The sequence below is a fragment of the Neofelis nebulosa genome, chromosome 2 (genome assembly GCF_028018385.1).
Source record: "Neofelis nebulosa isolate mNeoNeb1 chromosome 2, mNeoNeb1.pri, whole genome shotgun sequence".
NCBI lineage: Eukaryota > Metazoa > Chordata > Mammalia > Carnivora > Felidae > Neofelis > Neofelis nebulosa.
Window position 1 is genome coordinate 178,241,161 of NC_080783.1, and position 17,462 is coordinate 178,258,622.

Below are 17,462 nucleotides of genomic sequence, written 5' to 3' on the forward strand. Positions count from 1 at the left end.
TGGAGCCCCGAGCCCGGCGCTCGGAAGGCGGACTGGGCAAGAGGGAGGACCGGGGGCGGGGCGGCTGGGGGGCGGCCTGGAGTCTGGGGTGGGGGTCGGGGTCGGAGCCCAGGGGGAGGGTAGGCAAGGGGGAGGGGGAGATAAGGGCTGGGCCGGCGCGGGCCGGGCGGGGGGGAGGTGAGGGGCAGATAAGGGAGAGGGACGTGGCGGGAGGGAGCCGGCGGCGCTCCGCTTAGGGGTCCGCGCCCCCTCCTCTCGGACGCTGCCGCAGCGCCCCCCACCCCCCAGTGGTCCCCGCACGCGGAGTGGTCCCCGCTGGCCAAACCCCCTCATCGCCGGGACCTGGAGACCAGAGCTCCTCCAGCCCGATTCGAGTCCCCTCCCCACAGCTACAGAAAAGAGAGGCGCGCGCCCCCGGGCACCCCCGGCTCGGCCGCAGGAGCAGGGGCAGCGGCTCAGCAGAGGCGGCCGCAGCGGGGACTGCCGCGGCCGGGCGCTGACAGGGCGTCCCTCCCGGGCAGCCGGGCCCGCCCCCGCGCGCCGATTGGCCAAAGCGGCCATCAATCGCGGGACGTTGACGCCCGCCTCGCTTCCTCGCCCGGGTAGCCACGTTCGGTTGAGCTCCAAGTAGACCAGCGGCAGCGGCGGCGGCAGCGGTGCCGGAGGCGCAGAGGGCGGCGCAGGCGGAGCCGGGCGGGCGCGCGAGCGAGCCAGCGGGCGGCCGGGCCGGCGGGCAAGCGGCGGCGGCAGCGGCACCCCAGGCCGAGCCGGCGCGGGAGGAGTTCCAGGGCGATGGGGCCGCGGCCGGGGCTGACGCTTTGACAGCTGGAAAGAGCGCGGAGCCAGCGCCTGGGGGGGAGGGAGGGGAGCGCGGCGAGAGGAGCGCGAGCGGGCGAGCGAGCGAGGCCGGGGAGGGGGCCGGGAGCGAGGGGACAGCTCGGGAGCAGCCGGAGCGGTAGCGGCGGCGGCGAGGCTCGGCGCCCTCTTCTCTGCAAACCATGTTTGCCAAAGGCAAAGGCTCGGCGGTGCCCTCGGACGGGCAGGCTCGGGAAAAGTAAGCCCTATTTTCCAAGTGGCGGCCGCGCCGTCGCGGGGCTGCGGGAGGGCGGTGGGAGGCAGGTGGGCGGGCGGGGGCTGCTGCGCCCCGGGTCGGGCGCCGCCTGCCTGGCCCCTTCCCCGAGGCCGCGGCGGGCGGCGTGGGAGAGCCCATTGTTGGGAGGCGGCGGAGGCCGGGGCGTCGGGGGGCGCCGCCGGGGGAGGGGGCACCTGGTGGCCGTGGGGCGTGCCGGCCGCGGGGGCCCGCGGAGAGGGGTGGGCGAGGTCCCGAGCGCCGGCTTGGGCGCCCGCCGCGGCGGCCGCACTTTGCCCAGCGGGCGCGGGCAGGGGGCGCGTGGCTTCTGCAGCCCCGAAGGCTCCTTTTGTCCGCCCGCGGCGTGAGGAGTGCGTGCCGGGGGCTTTGTTCGGCCGGGAGCCCTCTCCCTTCCCTGCCCTCTGCCTCGCTGCCCGCCCCGCGCCCTCCCGGGCGCCGCGCTGGGCAGGGACGGCGGCGCCGGCTTGGCCCTGGGCTTGGGGGACAGTTGCTTGGGGGGGAGGTGGTGAGGGTGGCGCTTTGCTGCCCTCTCCAGAGCGCACTGAGCACCCCGGAGTCCGGGACTGAGTCTCCCCGGACCCACAGAGCTAGGGAGAGGGTGGCGGTGGCAACGAGTGGGTCGGGAAAAGGAGGGAGGCTCTGGGGTCGGAAGGCTTTCGAGTTTGAGAGACCTAGGTGGTTTTGGCTCCGATGCCAGTTGGAAGTTCAAGTTTGGGGGCTGCTTTCCAGCCCTCGGGGCTCGAGGCAACGCGTCGCCTGGTACCCACCCGATAACTGTTTCCACCCGCGTACCCCCCCCCCCCCCCCAAAGGGCATGGCCGAGCTGGCTGCTCACCTCTGGTTGGGGCCACAATGGGACAGCGCAGACAGGGCTGGAAGCCGGCTGGCAAGGTCCAGAAGCGAGCGCCCCGTGTGATCTGACGTCTTCTCTCTCTTTTTGTGCCCCCTGCCCACTTTCCAGGTTAGCTTTATACGTCTACGAATATTTACTGCACGTAGGAGCACAGAAATCTGCACAGACCTTCTTGTCAGAGGTGAGTGGAACTCCCCCCAGCCATCCAATTTCTGGACACCCCCTCTTCCCCACTATTCTTAGAGCCTTTGTTTTCAGGAGCAGCCACTGTGGCCACCATTTTGAATTTTTATCACCTTTTGGCATTTATTGTTAGTTGGTCTTCACAGCCTTTTGGCTCTGGGAAGCCCCCAGCACACCCTTCCTCTCTGCTCCTCTAAGTGGTCTCTGCTCTCTGCTTTCCAGATTCGATGGGAAAAAAACATCACGTTGGGAGAACCGCCTGGGTTTTTGCACTCGTGGTGGTGGTAAGTTTGCGTGATAGTTTTGTGTGTTTGTTTTGTTCTGAGCTCAGGATGCTAGTGAACAAAGACGCGAGGTGTGGAACAGACCCCCATGCCTTAGCCCTCAGTCTTGGCACAGAACAGGGCACCTGCGGGCGCTCAGACCAGAACTGGTGAAGGAGGAGAAGGGCAGGAGAGGCTGGTGCCTGAAGTTTTTGCCTTCTCTTTCTCCTCCTATTGAGAACCGACTAAATCGTGCCTAGTGTTCGTACAGAAACTCTTACTTTTCTGTCTCTGTCTGGGGTACCAAGCAGGGGCTTGAAAAAACCTTGAAGGATTTTTGTCAGTTCTGCATGCTGCTTTAATTAGAGGGAGTGGGGGCGGGGTGGGGTGGAGAGGATACCAGGTCTGTGTTACAACTGGCCTGTCCCTTCCTTTTTCTTCTGTGAGTTTGAAACCTTGAGAGAGCAAATCTACTGGGGCCTTTCCCAGGCACACTCAGAAAAAGCAAGAAGGGGCTGCCACTTCCTTTAAAGATACTGATTCAGACTGATTGGACCTTCCTCTCCTCTGTGGGCCCTACCCCCAGCATCCCTAAAGCCACAAAGTTTCGTTTTAGGGAGAACCTTAACTGGTTGGTGTTGACCTCTCAGAGTGCATGTAGTTTCCTGGCTCTCCCTTATTTGTGACCCTTTCCTGGGGCCCTTCAGGGTGGGACCTCAGCAGGTGTGATCTCCTTGTCGGTTTTGCAGCAGGCAGGAGGCGGCTTAGGGGTCAGCAGGAATGAATTGCTGTGAGTGTAAGACCTGGATGTTTTGCGGGACCGATTGGTGGAGTCTTTGACATCCTTTTGAAAAGGACAAGAAAGCAGAGTGGCTTTTGATATTTTGGTGGGAGTTCAGAAGGGTCCCTGTGCCATGTCTTGGGATCTTAGCGCGTTTACCTGACCACCAGTTCAGGCTACTGTTTCAAGTTTCTTTGAATCGAAATTGCGGGGGGATGAAGTGTCTGTTCTAACTTGCACAGAGAAAATGAGTTTTTAATTACTTCTGCCAACCTCGGAACTGCCGTGCTGTGGCGTAAGGGTTCTACCTGTAGGAGTGGGTGATGGGTTCTCTGTGGTGGTTTTTGGAGAGGACTGTGTGAGCGGGGTTGGTGTGTCTGATCATCGTGAATTTTGCAGAAACTTGGGCTCATAGGTAGAAGTTACTGAGAAGGAGCTGCGGAGTTTTTAGTGTTAGAAGTCTTCGGTGTGTGGGGGAGTTAAACGTGTGCAGCTTCAGGGGACAGAAAGGAATGTTTTTGAGCCTCCTTCTGCAGCTACCAGAAGCCCCCGATTTTCTTATTCCATCCGTAATCCCTCGCACAATCTTCTCCGGCCTTGTCTCAGCCCCAGGAACGTGGAGAGCAGTGGTGGCTCTGAGTGGCTGTGGTCTGGTTAGTTAGAAGTTGCCTTGCGCTACTTGACAAATGAGCTGAGGCTCTCTAGGTGGGAGGAAGCAGTGGCCCTGATTCTCAGAGGGTCAGGCCACGGGATTCACACCCCTTGAATGGTATGGCTCCTCCGATGACACTGGCAGAGCTGGCTGTTTGCGATGGGGACAGGAGCACCAGACCAGGAGTCAGACTTAGGCTCTGGGGCCCGTTTCCTTCAAGTGGGTGCCCAGCCCTGGGCCTTGGGCTCCTAACCCAGAGGCCCTTACTAATACCAGATACTGGGGTTTGTATAAGGTTTTACTGGATGGCAGGTGATTTGTCTGTTCTCAGGTGATACAGAGTGTTAGAATGACCATACAAAATCTTGGAGGGGGATGAGGCAGGGAGGTCTAGGCTTCCCCCCTGACCCTACTCCCCTCTTGCTGGATGGGTGGACTGAGGCCTCTCTGAGGAGGGCTATTTCAACATGAAAGGACAAGATACTTGGTTGTCTATAACATACTCTTCTTTGCCTAATTGATATGCATTCTTTGAGTGGGGGAATGGTTCTTGCATAAGAATTCCTTGGGGGAGGGCCTGGATGGGAGTAGGGGTGAGATGGGAGGGGCGGGGGTGTGGGCTCTTGGCTCTGGGATTAAGAACCTGTAGGTTCCCTTTCTTGCCAGTCACCCAGATTGCTACACGTATGAATCATAGTCCTGACTTTGACAGTTTAACCTTTTTATGAAACGTAGCCGTTTAGGTTGGGGAGGGGGTTGGTGAGAGGAATACAGCTGAAAGGGGAGGCGTGGATTCTTATCTACATTCCTACGTGTCCTATCTGGGCTCCCCCGTGGACGGCTTGTACTGATCTGTCCAAACTTCAGTTGCCCCTTGTATAAAGTAGGGGTAAAGTCACCCACCTTGTGACACCGTGGTAGTTACGGGTAGTGTTGTGGGTGAGAGGCATCCGGCACATGGTAGGCACCTGATAGAACTGACACTCTTACTACAGATGTCTGGCTTGCCAGAAGAAGTCGGTCCATTTTGTTTTCAAGCCCGAGTTTGCTCAATAAAGGCTGGGGGTGTGGGATTGAGCCTCTGGGAGACCTGGTGCTGTTAGCACTGCACGTTGTGCACTTGTTGTTGGGACACAAGTGATAATTAGTAACCTGATCTTATTTTATGTTTCGATTTGCAGCGTATTTTGGGACCTTTACTGTGCAGCTCCTGAAAGGCGAGACACTTGTGAACATTCGAGTGAAGCAAAAGCCTTTCATGATTACGTGAGTAACAAATTTTTAATCCTGGCAATAATTACAGGGTTGGAGAGCTCTAACTTCTCTAGTACCAGAAGCAAATACACAGCCAATTGGCAGTGGTCTTTGTTTTCTCCTTGCCTTTCTTTTTGTTCTGCTCCCCTCCCTGCTGCCCTTGCCCCGTTCTAACTTGGTGAACGGTATTTCATAATGTGATTATGCAAAAGAGTGTAGATACCTATCTGGAGAATTAAATGGTGTTGATCAGGGCTCAGCCATGTGAGGGTTATGTTCAGAGTGGACAGTTAGCTGGGAAGAGACCGAGCCTCCTTGGTATTGGTTTAATTCAAAAATGTACCACCACCACAACAGAAAAGCAACTATGAAACTTGTGCTTGGGTGTTTGAGTGAGCATTGGTGAAATGGACTCTTGCATTACTTTCCAGGGAGCAGTCTTTTCAATTACGTTTTGGGTTGTGTGTGTGGGGTGTGTGTGTGTGTGTGTGTGTGTGTACGTGTGTGTATGTTGCGGGGGCTCATGCTGTGTCCACTAAGACCATGTATGCTTTCAGGTCCTTGGCTGCTCCATAATCTCGTGTTCAGAACGTTCTTGTGAAGGTAGTTAATTTCATCATATCATAGTGCTTGCTTCGCTATCATTCATCCCCTACCTGGATGAGTTTCTTAAGATTTATGAAACGCTTATAAGAGCGATGTCTACCGCATATCCATCTCCCATGGCAGTGCCCCTCAAAAAAAAATATTGGATTCCAAACATGGGTTGGAGTCAGAATTTATGATCAGATGAAACACGATCTTGGGGAGATGGGAGATGGAAGGGGAAGTGTCTGCAATTCTTCCCAGCCTCTTTCCAGTGTTTGCTTCCCATTGGCCTGGTAGATGGTGTGTGTGTGTGTGTGTGTGTGTGTGTGTGTGTGTGTGCGCGCGCGCGCGCGCGCGTGCATGGCCACGCACACGCAGGCAGAGAAGAGGTGGTTCATTTGATCTTGTACTTTTTTCATGAGGTGGGTAGGAATGGTCTCCAAGCTCTAGAGTATTGAAGTTGGTTTCTTTTAATGTCCTCAAGGCCCACCCACTTGGCCAGGCCATGTGTGTCCCCTGTGTGCAGAGGTTGAAACTGACTTAGGACACCGGAACCTAAGTTGCATTTCACAAGTGGTCAAATCCCATTTCCATGAATATCTTTACAGTGAAGATTTCCCCTGAAATACAGGGAGTTAGAGACTCAGCTGGAGGCTCACTGGTTTTAAGAATATTCAGCGTGATGCAATTTTGTTATGACTGAAAAGTTAATGCCCTTGGAACAGAATGCTGAGGAAATTGACAAGTTCATGTACCCTCTCCAGGGTTGCAAAAGAGAAGCTAGTGAATGGTACTTAAGGCCTGGTAAACTTTTAGTAGTGCAAGGTGAGGTGACTGGTTCTTTTATGGTGTGGTTCTTATGGGAAAATCTGTGGTGATGATCATAGGGTTTCCTGAGCTGGAGGTTGGCTGAGGAGGCCAGAAGGTACATTAGCCATATAAAAAATAGTTAGTGAATTTGACCTTTCTATTTAGAAAAAGTCTTGCTTTTTCTTTTTTTTTTTTGAACCTATGGAGAGCTGATTCCTGTGTGGCCAATCTTTGCTGTGCAAATGGTTTCATTTTTAAGAGTTGGGGAGAGAGGTGGACGTGCCTATGTCAAATAAATCTCTTGATATAGGGTGTCTATGCTATCTTTTGCAAGCTGTGAGAAAAGTTAATTTTTTAAAAATATATTTATTTATTTATTTTTGAGAGCGAGTGCGCCAGCCGGCAGTGGGGCGGGGGGGGGTGGTGGTGCGCGGGGTGTGTGTGCACAGAACGGAGGATCCGAAGCAGGCTCTGCCTTAACAGCCGTGAGCCTGTTGCAGGGCTCAAACTGGAACCTTGAGATCATGACCTGAGCCGAAGTCGGATGCTCAACTGACTGAGCTCCCCAGGCACCCCAGAAGTTAATAATTTCTAACAAAGTTTTGTGCTCTGGTAAAGGGTGTGAGGTTCTGGCCATTTGTGGTTTGGTCTGCCATCTTGAAGGAATATGGATGGCAGTGAAAGCTTGCGTGGGTTTGCTTTCAATAATTTGTTAAGGAATAGTGTCAGAATTATGCTGTGAAGTTGGCGTAGACTTGCTACCAAGCATTGAAGTCACGCTGATTGAGGACCAGAGTTCGCGGATTTTGGGGTCAAAACTCTTCTTCCTAGGTTGGAATCCACTTGGTTTCATTGGTCTGAGAGGCAGGTTGTGTGGGAGTGATAAATGAGGACGGGGAGGGAACATCTGTATTGTGAAGGCATTAAGGGGTGGTTTGGGGTTGCAGGGGTGACAGAGAAGCAACTGGAAAATTAAGAGAAATTTGAGAAAATTAAGAAAAGGAACTCTTTTCTCATTGTCCTTCTCCAATCTTCATGTGTTCTATTTTCATGGCTACGGTCTAGTTAGCCCTCATTCCTGCTTGCTAGAATTATTGCTGTTGTCTCTTTCCAGACTCTTCCTCTAGTTTGGAATGCATGCCTCTCCTATCCATTCAAATCCTGGCCATTTTTTTAAACTTTTTTGTAGACTTTTATGATAACTTTTATGATCGTTTTCTGCACACTTTGATCACTCCATCTCACTGCCCATGGAAACCATCTATACAGAGCCTTGTTGGCAGCTTTCCATGGGCTGGGGCCTTGTGCTTGCTGAGTGCTTTGGTTCAGTCTCATTTCAAGCCGCCAGGGGCCAGGTGAGAGAAGGAATTGTTACCTCCATTTTGCAGATGAGGAAACTGAGGCACAGAGAGGTTAATTCATAGCTGGTATCTGGTAGAATGAGGGTCCAAACACAGGCCATAACTGACTCCAGAATCGGTGCTCCTAACACTGGCTCAGTGCTGCAGGACCGTGGCAAGTGCCCTGTTGGCTCCTGTTCCGATTGACTTCTCATTCAGATTTGTCTTTCCAACCACAGCTTATTAATTTTTTCCATGCCAGAGACCTTTCATGTATATACAGAGCTATTCATCTGTGTAACTCTCCCATAATGCCTTGCACATAGTAGGCATGGGTGCTAATTGAATGAAGGGGTTAAGGAACTATGGGTAAGAAAAAATAGGTAATTTGGGGTCACTGAGTAACCTGGCCTGGAATAGCCAATGGCATATTGGAAGATGTTATTTTGGCGACTTCACTTTTGTGGGGTGATCCTGAGCCAGGTGCCTCTAATGTGCATTAGCTAGTTACCTGGCATCTTGTAAAAGAGTGGGCAGCAACTGACTTTCCTTTTTCAATTAAGATGATTCACAGATCACCATAGTTTGTGGGGGAGCCTGTCAGCCCAGGTACCTGCTCAAGCCTTGGTGAGGAGCAGGGGTGAGGAGGGAGTGCCCGACTGCTGCTGGGCTAGACGGGACCTCGACTGGGAAGATCCTGGTCTCCACTCCCTTGGGGAAATGACTTTGTGTTCCTGGCAAATTGTCTCCCCTTCTTGGCAACGGGCCCAGGGGTCTTAAAGGCTCCTCTCACGTCAAGGCCGGACCGTAGGAGCTGGAATGAACCAGGTGATTCAGGGGAGGGGGTTTAAATTTTCTTTGAATTGGTGAGTTTTTATTTGAGTCACAGTCTGTTTCCCCACTGACACACTAGGCACATTATCTGTAAGTGTGAGCCCCTGATGTTGACCGCATGTAACGTGGAGCATTAGGACATTTGGTGCGCGAGTGGACTTTTCTGAGAAATTGGTTTGCCTTAAGTCAGAACAGCCGTGAGGCCCTGGGAGGAGGCTCACGGGGACTCTACTGTGGTTTCCTCTCCCGGCTAGAGCGTTGGGTCTCAGAGTATTGATGAACGCCCTTGGGTGCCATTGGGTCCTCTTAGACGCTGCTGTCTGGGTCCTGGCCTCCTTTTGTGAAGCGGACACTCCCAGTGCTACCTGTGTCTCTTACTTTGGGCCCAGTGGTGTCCTGGCTGCCTTCTCCACTTGGCTCTCCTCCAGGGTCGGTGGGGGTGCTAGAAACAGGTGTCTATGGTGCCTTCTTGGCTACCAGCAGTCCTTTCCCTCCTTAAGGTAGCTAATTGTATGTTTTTTTCTTGGCAGCAAGGAATGAGTGGAGTAGACAGGGCCCGGGGTTGGCTTCAGAGCCGAAGGTGCCAGAGAGCAGTGGTGGCTCCTTGGGCTGCTCATGTGACCGTAGTTCTTAGAATGCTTTTTCAGCACATGCTTGTGGTTTGGCCTCACGGGGGCCTTACTGGCCAGGTTTTATTCTTAGATTTCATCCCCATTTCACAGATAAGAAAACTGAGGCCTGGAGTTTAGATAGTTTGTCCAAGGGCATGTAGCCAGGGGGCAGAGCTGGGACTAGATGTTAGTCTTTCGAGTTCCACCTCTCAGCCTTTGACGGCGCTTATTTGATACAGAATTCCTGCTAAACGGAGGGAACGTTTGTGCATTTGACCCCAAGTGTGCCCCTATACAGTCACTGAAGAAACGCATTCAGCAGAGAATTAGACTGAAGCCCCTGAGAGGTAAATTGCAGAGTCACTGGCAGAGATGGGACTGGAGCTCGGGAAGGGAGTTTGTTATGGTACAGTGGCTCTTTTGGCAGGGAAAATGTGATAAAAGCTATGGCCTTTCCTTCCAGAAAATACATGCGTCCCCACAAAGGAGACTTTGTGCCTGGTTTTGGGACGTGCAGGGATTGCTGCCTCTAACCCCAGCCCCTCTGTGATTCCCGGGGAAGAACTCGGGGAGTGTACTAGACATGGGATCCCATGACCTTGGCTAGTGTTGAGCCTCAGTTTCTCTGCTCTGAAGACCTGAGGTCCCTTTCTGCTCTGCCATTGGGAGCCCCCGACTCAGCAGGGCTGGCTCCCTTACCCCTGTGCCTCTGCAACAGGACTCTGCTGACCCCCTAGCCCCCAGCTGTGAACCTGTCTCCAGGCAGTGGGGGGCAGGTGGGGGGATTAGGAAAGTGCCCCAGAGGCCTAGGCATGGACGAGAGCTGAGGTATTTGTGGCTCTGTGGCAGGGGTCCAGCGTCCTTGGTGGGTTCGAAATAGCAAAGTGATATTTGAGAGGGCTCTCCTTGGATGTGCTGAGCTGGGGTTCCTGCCAGGCGGGGAGTGTCCACGCCTGCCAGAACCCTTTGGGGGCAGGGGCATGAGAGGACGGCAGTGCGGGCAGAATGGGAGGGGAAGGGCTGAGGCCCGGCCCGAGGAGCTGGGGAGTGCTCTCCCCAGAGATAAGCCAGCCTAGCCATCTGCCCAGAGGTCCTGGCAAGTTCATAGCAGTTGCCTTTGGCTCTGACCCTTGGCGCCCTTGTGTGGCAGATTAAAAAAACAAAACATAACACAGTTATTTTCCCCCACCCCCACCCCCCTTGGAGCTTAGACTTTGTGTTGCATCCTTTCTTGGGGCTCCCACCCCGTTTGCTGCAATTCCTCAACCCCAGAGGCTGCCAGGCTCCTCCATCGGTAGCTAATTAAACACTAAATGAGTAACTGGAATTGCATTTTGCCAGAACCCAGGCTGTGCGGCCACCTTAATGGGTTTCAAGTGGCGGCAAGACCCCAAATTGCAAATCCTCGCCCTTTATTTCAAGGCAGGAGGTGGGGCTGGGGGAGGGGTGGGGGTAGAGTGGCAGGGGCCCAAACACAGTTTTTGGCAGTGGTCACTTCATTTGAACTCCAAGACCAGCTGTGTGCACGTCTTTGCATAATGCCATCTTTGTTAGCTAAGCATTTGCAAACTTGGACCAAGACTTAGTTCTGTGCCAGCCACTGCTCTGAAGGAGCCAGAGACACCCAGCCCTCCTCGAAGTGTCCCTTAGGCTGTCTTAATTTTCCAAGGGAAGCAGGTTCTCTGGTGGAGACCTCAGGCCAGGGCTGCCTTGCCCTCTTCCCTCGACCTTCCTGCCTCTGTGTGTGAGTGTGTGTGTGTTTTAAGCCTTAAGAGGGAGACATGGAAGGGAGGTGTGTGTGCTTGAGGGCCTGTCAGCCAAGATAACAGAAATGTTACACTAGCTGTAGCCTTTATAATAGCGTCTAGGGTTTAGAGTATTTAGAAAAATTAATCTTTTTTAGCTTGGTAATAATTCTGACCACGGCACAAGTGCATTAGATGATTCACATAAACTTCTTTAATACATGTTGCTAGGAGCTTACAGCAAATAGACAATAACGATTGTTTGTTTTTGATTCGCCAGGGTAATGGGGTTTTCTGTAGCCTTGGCGAGATGAGTTTTAGAAATGTTTCTCTCCCGTGTTACGCTTTTCTCTACCCGGGTCTCGAATCCTCTGGGTTTTGAAGGGTTTGGGCTCTGACTGATGACTGGGATGCATACCTAAGTTCCATTCCTCACTGTCATTTCCTGGCAGGGTGGACTTTCAGATCTCAGTTTCCCCATCTGTAGAGTGGGCGAGTGGTGGTCCCTTCGCATGGTGGTTTTGAGAGTTTCGTACTATCACGTATGCGGGATGGTTGTCTCTCTGTGGCTTGTGCTTGGTGAGTTTATCTCCTGTCTCTTTTGCAGCCCTAAGGTTTTTTTCCCCCAAAAACTTTTATTTATTTTATTTTATTTATTTATTTATTTATTAAAAAAAAAATTTTTTTTTTAACATTTATTTATTTTTGAGACAGAGAGCGAGCATGAACAGGGGCGGGTCAGAGAAAGAGGGAGACACAGAATCTGAAACAGGCTGCAGGCTCTGAGCTGTCAGCACAGAGCCCGACGCAGGGCTCGAACTCACGGACCGTGAGAGCATGACCCGAGCCAAAGTCGGACGCTTAACCGACTGAGCCACCCAGGCGCCCCTCCCCCCAAAACTTGTAATATGATAGAGACAACAGCATCTTTTTCTGGGAGAGCAAGCTGACTGAGGGACCTGGACACTTGAATTTCCCAGTGATGCTCTCCAATGCCTGGGCTCCCCGAATGTATCATGGAGTCTTTTCCTCCATACCAGCTGTCTTGTCTCACCCCCACACCCCTGCAAGGGGCAGAGTAGGCAGTGCTACCGCAAGCTGGCACTGATAAATGCTCCCCTAAGATGTCGGCACCCCTTATCTGTGTTGGACAGAGGCGTCCCGTCCCACATAGTGAAATGGTAAGACCCAGAGGGGTTTGCGACTTGGCATCAGCAGAAATCTGGATTCAAATTTTGGCCCACACCCCTTGTTACCAGGGGGAGCCTTCACTCCTCAGGGTCCCTTCTCAACTGTGAAGTAGGCACAAGGGTCGTCCTTGCTCAGCCCCACCGTGGAGTGGTTGAGAGAAAGGCATGGAAACCTGTCTAGCGAGGTCAGTGGTGCTGTCATGTGCTGTGTAGATGCTTATAGGGATGAACGGGATTGAAAGCGGCAAGTTGGGATCTTGTCATCGCCTTTGGTACGTATCCCACCCTTGCCTGCCTCAGGTCTCACTTGACTTTTTGATTGAGCAAGGAGTCCCAGAAGGGAGCCTTAGGACGTGAGCTTGGGAGGGGATGTGTCTCCATGGCAGGTCCTTGGGAAGCCAGTGCTGGTACAGTGGCTGCTTTCTCCTCTGACTTCCTGCAGAGCTTGAGTGAGACATTGGTCATTTGGCTCCCGGGCCAGGAGCAGAAGACACTGCTGAGTTTCGCGGGGTTGATCCAGCTGAATTACTGAGTGCTTGCTCTGCTCACTGTCTCGTCGAAGAGACAGATGCAGCCCAGGATGTGATAAGTACTTAGAAAGCCTTGCGCGGAGAGATCTTGGCCTTTCGAGAGATCAGGATGCAGTCAGGACAGATGGTGGGAGAAGGTAAGCAAGCGGTCCCGCTCTCGGTGGCGGCCAGGAGACGTATTTAATGTATATGTACATGGCGGGATCGCAAGTGATGGAACTGGAGGTCACCTAGGCATCTTACAGATAGGTAAACTGAGGTCCAGAGAGGAAAGATGCCCCACCTGAGGTGACTGGTAGGTCTCAAACCTACAAAGCCAATCAGGATCCGGGACATTTATCTTTGCTTCATGCTGCCTTGCTGCACCTGTAAGCTGTGCAAACTCGGGCGCTTTAATTAGCCTCTCTGTTTCTCAGTTTCCTCAGGTAGAAAATGGGGTTGATAGAGTATACCCACCTCATAAGGCCATCGTGGGGATTAAATGAGCTTATGTGCTTGCACACATCCCGTATGTAATAGGGCCTGGCACAGAATAAGCATCATGTCAGGTGCTAGCATGACCTCAACCTTGGGCCCTGTGTGGATCCTGGCTTTCTCATGGCCAAAAGGGAGGCAGCAGCAGAATGGTCTTGGTGTGAGAGGTGTGTGTGTGTGGACATAGGCTGCTTCACCTGTTGATTAGCGCTCTGGATCTGTGGCTTTGAATCCACCTTCTTCAAGTACCCTTGGGCATTTGGAGGGTGAGGGTCGCACCTGCAGCCTCCAAACCGGCCCCAGCACTGTGAGGATGTAATGAGACGACATTCATGGGCATTCTGGGCTGGCAGCTGGACTGTGTTGTTCGGTCAGCGTCCGTTTTCTCCTTTGCTGGCCACTTCTCTTGATCTAGGAGTCTGGAATTTTCCCTTGCCCCCTCTGACCCTTCCTGTGGTCCCTGCTTGGTACCACCGGAGATGGGGTGTTTGCTCCCCTGCCCACTGGCCCTCTGTAGAGCAGATGCCAGCCTGGAATGTGGCTGTCTCCCCACCAGACCTGCCAGGACCACCCCCACTGGGGACACCCCCTCCTTTTCTTCCTTCTTTTTTGTCTCTCCCCAGGAACTCTGTGTCCTTATTTGCTACTTGCCGCCCGGCAGGAGGATGATTTGAGTCAAGGTTGTATCTCTTCCCTTCCCAACTGGTAGATTAAAAGCTCTTGAGGGCAGGGGCTCTTACCTTCACCCTGTTTGTGCTACCCCCACTCCCGGGGCCTATTGCAGAGTCTTGAATAAATCCCGAGATTGGTGAGCTAGACTCTGGGCCTTGAGAAGTGAGAAAGGTCTGATCCCTGCCCTGGGATCAAGCGTGTTAAATACACGTTTTAATGGAGATGGACAAGTGGCACATGGTAACACATTGTTTTGCAAACTGTGAGTTGTGACCCATTAGTGCCTTGGGAAATCAACTTAGTGGGTCACGACTGGCAATTACAAAAAATGAAACAACTGTATCACACAGAGGAAGCGTAAGTATTGTTTGGGGGAACTTCTGTTTTCAGTGATTTATGCGTGCCCGTAAATAAACGTCGTGTCCTGGGTTTGCGAGGTAAAATTTGCCTCCTTGTGGGTCTCAGTCTAAACTTTGAAAGCCGCTAGCTCAGAGGGGGCTGAGATGGAATCTTGCGACCAACGGGTGACGTCAGCCAAGCGACAGACGGTTGCTGACCTCAGTTTCCGGATCTGTAATAAGGAGGGAATTATTCCCACCTCTGAGGGTTCTTGGGAGAGCTGTTTCCCCACCATGTCTTTCACTTCCAGACTGGTGCCTCAGGGCTCACTTGGTGGCTGCCAGTGGTGTTTGCTGCCCTGTTCTTTGTGCAGAGAACATGAGGAAAGTGCCCGGCAGGTGCTTGCCAAGTGCTGAATGAGCAGTAGCTCCCACCTAAAGTCTGCAGCTTGTCCCTGCCGGCTGGCCACAGGGCAGCTCCCCGTGCCTCCCCTCCTCCGGGTCCTGGCCCTCCATGGAGGGTGCTTTCGGAACACCTGCAGGGCTCAGGCTACGGCAAGAGTCTTGAGAATAGGTCTCCAGGCATCCTGTCTGACCCAGGTTGGCCCAGCTTCCCAAATTCTCTGTCCCCTCCCGGTGACAGCTGTTTGCACAGCTCCCGAGGCAGGCTTTGTGTCTCCCGTTCTTTGTGTGTTTGGGTGAAGCGCCTGACATTTCACTTCTGTTTCACAGTCCTCTGACCTTAAGAAGCACGGCTGCTCCCTGGGGCCCCTGTCTGAGGCTTTCCTCTGATCCTTCCTTCCCCGTCACAAAAGGCTGTTTGAGAGAGCAGGCTCTGGGGTGGCAGACCTCCCCCATGCCCGGGATGCTGGCTGCAGCTTTGAGAGCTCTTGGGATAGACAGAGCGTGGCTTTGCAGACTGGACCGGGAGGGCGGTGGATGGCGGGCAGTTGCTCCCAGGCGTCCACTGCATGCCTGGCTCTGTGCTGGCGGTGGGGATGAGGGCAGGGTCACGGACGGTGCCCGGGATTTGCACTTGGATGACCAGAGTTCAAGTTCTGATTCTTTCAGATAGCCGTGGGTAAGTCCTCTGGCCTCCCTGAGCCTTGGTTTATCTGATCCAAAATGATGTGAGACGAGGCCTGGATTTTTTTTTTCTGCCTCTCCAGCATTTTAGAAGTCGGGTGAGAGCACGTGAAGATGGTTTTTGTTAGTGGTGGTCGCCTGTTGAGAAGGCTTTTTGGAATGTGAACAGACCATCCGATCACGGACTGTGTATTAAGAAGCAGTGTCTCAGTTAACAGATGGGGGACACCGAGGCCCGGAGTAGGACGTTAACACAGCAAGTCCGCGGCTGGACAGATACCCGATTCCCGCGGCAGCCGCTGAGTGTAGAAAACCTTTCCTTCCGAGGCTGGCGCCTGTGTCTGTGCCGCCCGTTAGGAATTTCGCAGCTTTCTTTGGGAGATGCCGTGGGCTTCCTGTGGCTTTGGCCATCCGTGGCCTGTGCCGAGGGGGGCAGACGGCCCGGCGGGCAGGCCTGGTGTCGGGCGTGTGCACGCTGCTGTTCTTTTCTCGCTGTCTTTTAGAAGGCTTCCAGTAGCAAATGTTATCCTCCCTCTGGAGGCCCTTCCTCTTGGCAGCGCTGGCCTCCCGCCGCCCGCCAGCTCCCGCTCATCGAGCCCACTTGTGTTACACGAGGCCGCCCTGGCCCACGGCTCTGCTCGCGGGTGTCGCTGCGGATCTCCGGGCTGGCGAGCCGCTTCGGAAGGGGATTTTACAGCATGACAGGGAATTTCAGCCACCACGTTATCTCCGAATTGGCCAATTGATGGTTTCAGCAGAGCATTTCAGCATCGGGGAAGCCAATACAATTTGAGTTAGTTGTGATGGCTGCCACTTTAAATACCGCGGTGAATTTCTGTCAGCGAGCTAATGCGTGGAATAGGGAATTGCAGAAAACTTGATCACCAGAGTGCATCAGTCGATTCTGACCCCAAGCTATAGAAAATGAACTGAAATCTAGTTGACTGTCGCCACATACTTTCTTTGGCATTATTTAGCTAGCAGCATCTTTGTCAAAGGGAACTTGAAGAGAAGAGATGAGGTAAAAATCACGGTGTTGGACTCTGGCCGCCGCGATTTTAGGGAGCAGCGATCTTCCACGGGAGGCTGAGCCGTCAGGTTGGGGTGGCGGTTTCTTGCTGAGGGATAAGTAACTAAACTACCTAAACCACGACGCTGTGGCTTAATAATAATTCGTTATTTGTTTAATGAAGGAAACTGGTATTTATTGAGCACTTACTGTGTGCCGAGACCTTGAGAAAAGTATTCTTATTCAATCCTTGTCCATTGGGGGCAACGTAGGGGACAGGATATTTATTCTTCGCATTTCAGGAAGTAAGAACTGTTGAGAACAACGGACAAGTTTGAGTGCTAATTGTGTGTCAGGCACCGTTCTGAGCCCTTTAGGTTTTTTGTTTTTTAAATGTTTATTTTGAGAGAGAGAGACAGAGAGAGAGAGAGAGAGAGAGAGAGAATCCTAAGCAGGCTCCGTGCTGTCTGTGCAGAGCCCGACGCGGCACTCAGTCCCATGAACCGTGATACCATGACCTGAGCCGAGATCAAGAGTTGGACGTCTAGCCGCCTGAGCCACCTAGGTGCCCCTGAGCCCTTTAGGTTGTATCTCTTCTTGTACTCCAAACAGCCCAACGCATTAAGTTTGGTTTTCCTTCCTATTTTGTAGAAGAGGAAACGGAGGCAGTAGAGGGATTCAGTAATGTTGAAGGTGGACATAAAATGAAAGTGGTCTTCATTACCATACTGTGCTGCCTCCCTGAGAATCAGTACCAGATTCCACATCTTTGTGGCCTGATTAACTGATGACCCATCGCCCAGCCCAGGGTAGTTTGATACTGACACTGGGAGGAGTAGCTGGAGGGGGTCTTCGGGGAGATGGGCAAACTGAAGCCTTGCCTGTGGGGTCGGGTGGTGCCTTACCCAGCTGGTTTTCAGGGACCTCAACCAGGAGGAGTTTCCCCTTCTCTTCACGTACACCTGCCTCCATGCCTGAAAATATTTCATTTGCAAATAGATTGCATGCATCGAGTCACCATTTTAATGAAGAAGTAGGAAAGACAGGAACTATAGAGTTGCTGATTAGAGCTTCCTGCCAGCTCAGGGGACCCAGTGTGAGCATACCAGGTTGGTAGAATTCTAGTCAACACAACACGTTGGGAATTTCGGTTCCATTT

General features: G+C 53.1%; 1 protein-coding gene across 5 annotated transcripts in view; it reads left to right on the forward strand.

Annotated features, from left to right (window-relative positions):
- The first annotated feature begins 606 nt into the window (after nucleotides 1–606).
- Nucleotides 607–17,462, forward strand: part of SSBP3 (single stranded DNA binding protein 3) — a 164,757-nt gene continuing 147,901 nt past the window's right edge. Inside the window, exons 1-4 of one of the 5 annotated variants that reach the window (XM_058695757.1) lie at nucleotides 607–1,054; nucleotides 2,052–2,124; nucleotides 2,349–2,410; nucleotides 5,004–5,088. In XM_058695757.1, the coding sequence (XP_058551740.1) occupies nucleotides 999–1,054; nucleotides 2,052–2,124; nucleotides 2,349–2,410; nucleotides 5,004–5,088 (276 nt within the window). In that variant the 5' untranslated portion in view covers nucleotides 607–998. Of the gene's footprint in view, nucleotides 1,055–2,051; nucleotides 2,125–2,348; nucleotides 2,411–5,003; nucleotides 5,089–17,462 lie in introns of those variants that run through there. The other 4 variants (XM_058695773.1, XM_058695765.1, XM_058695778.1 and 1 more) reach the window with 4 other exon arrangements.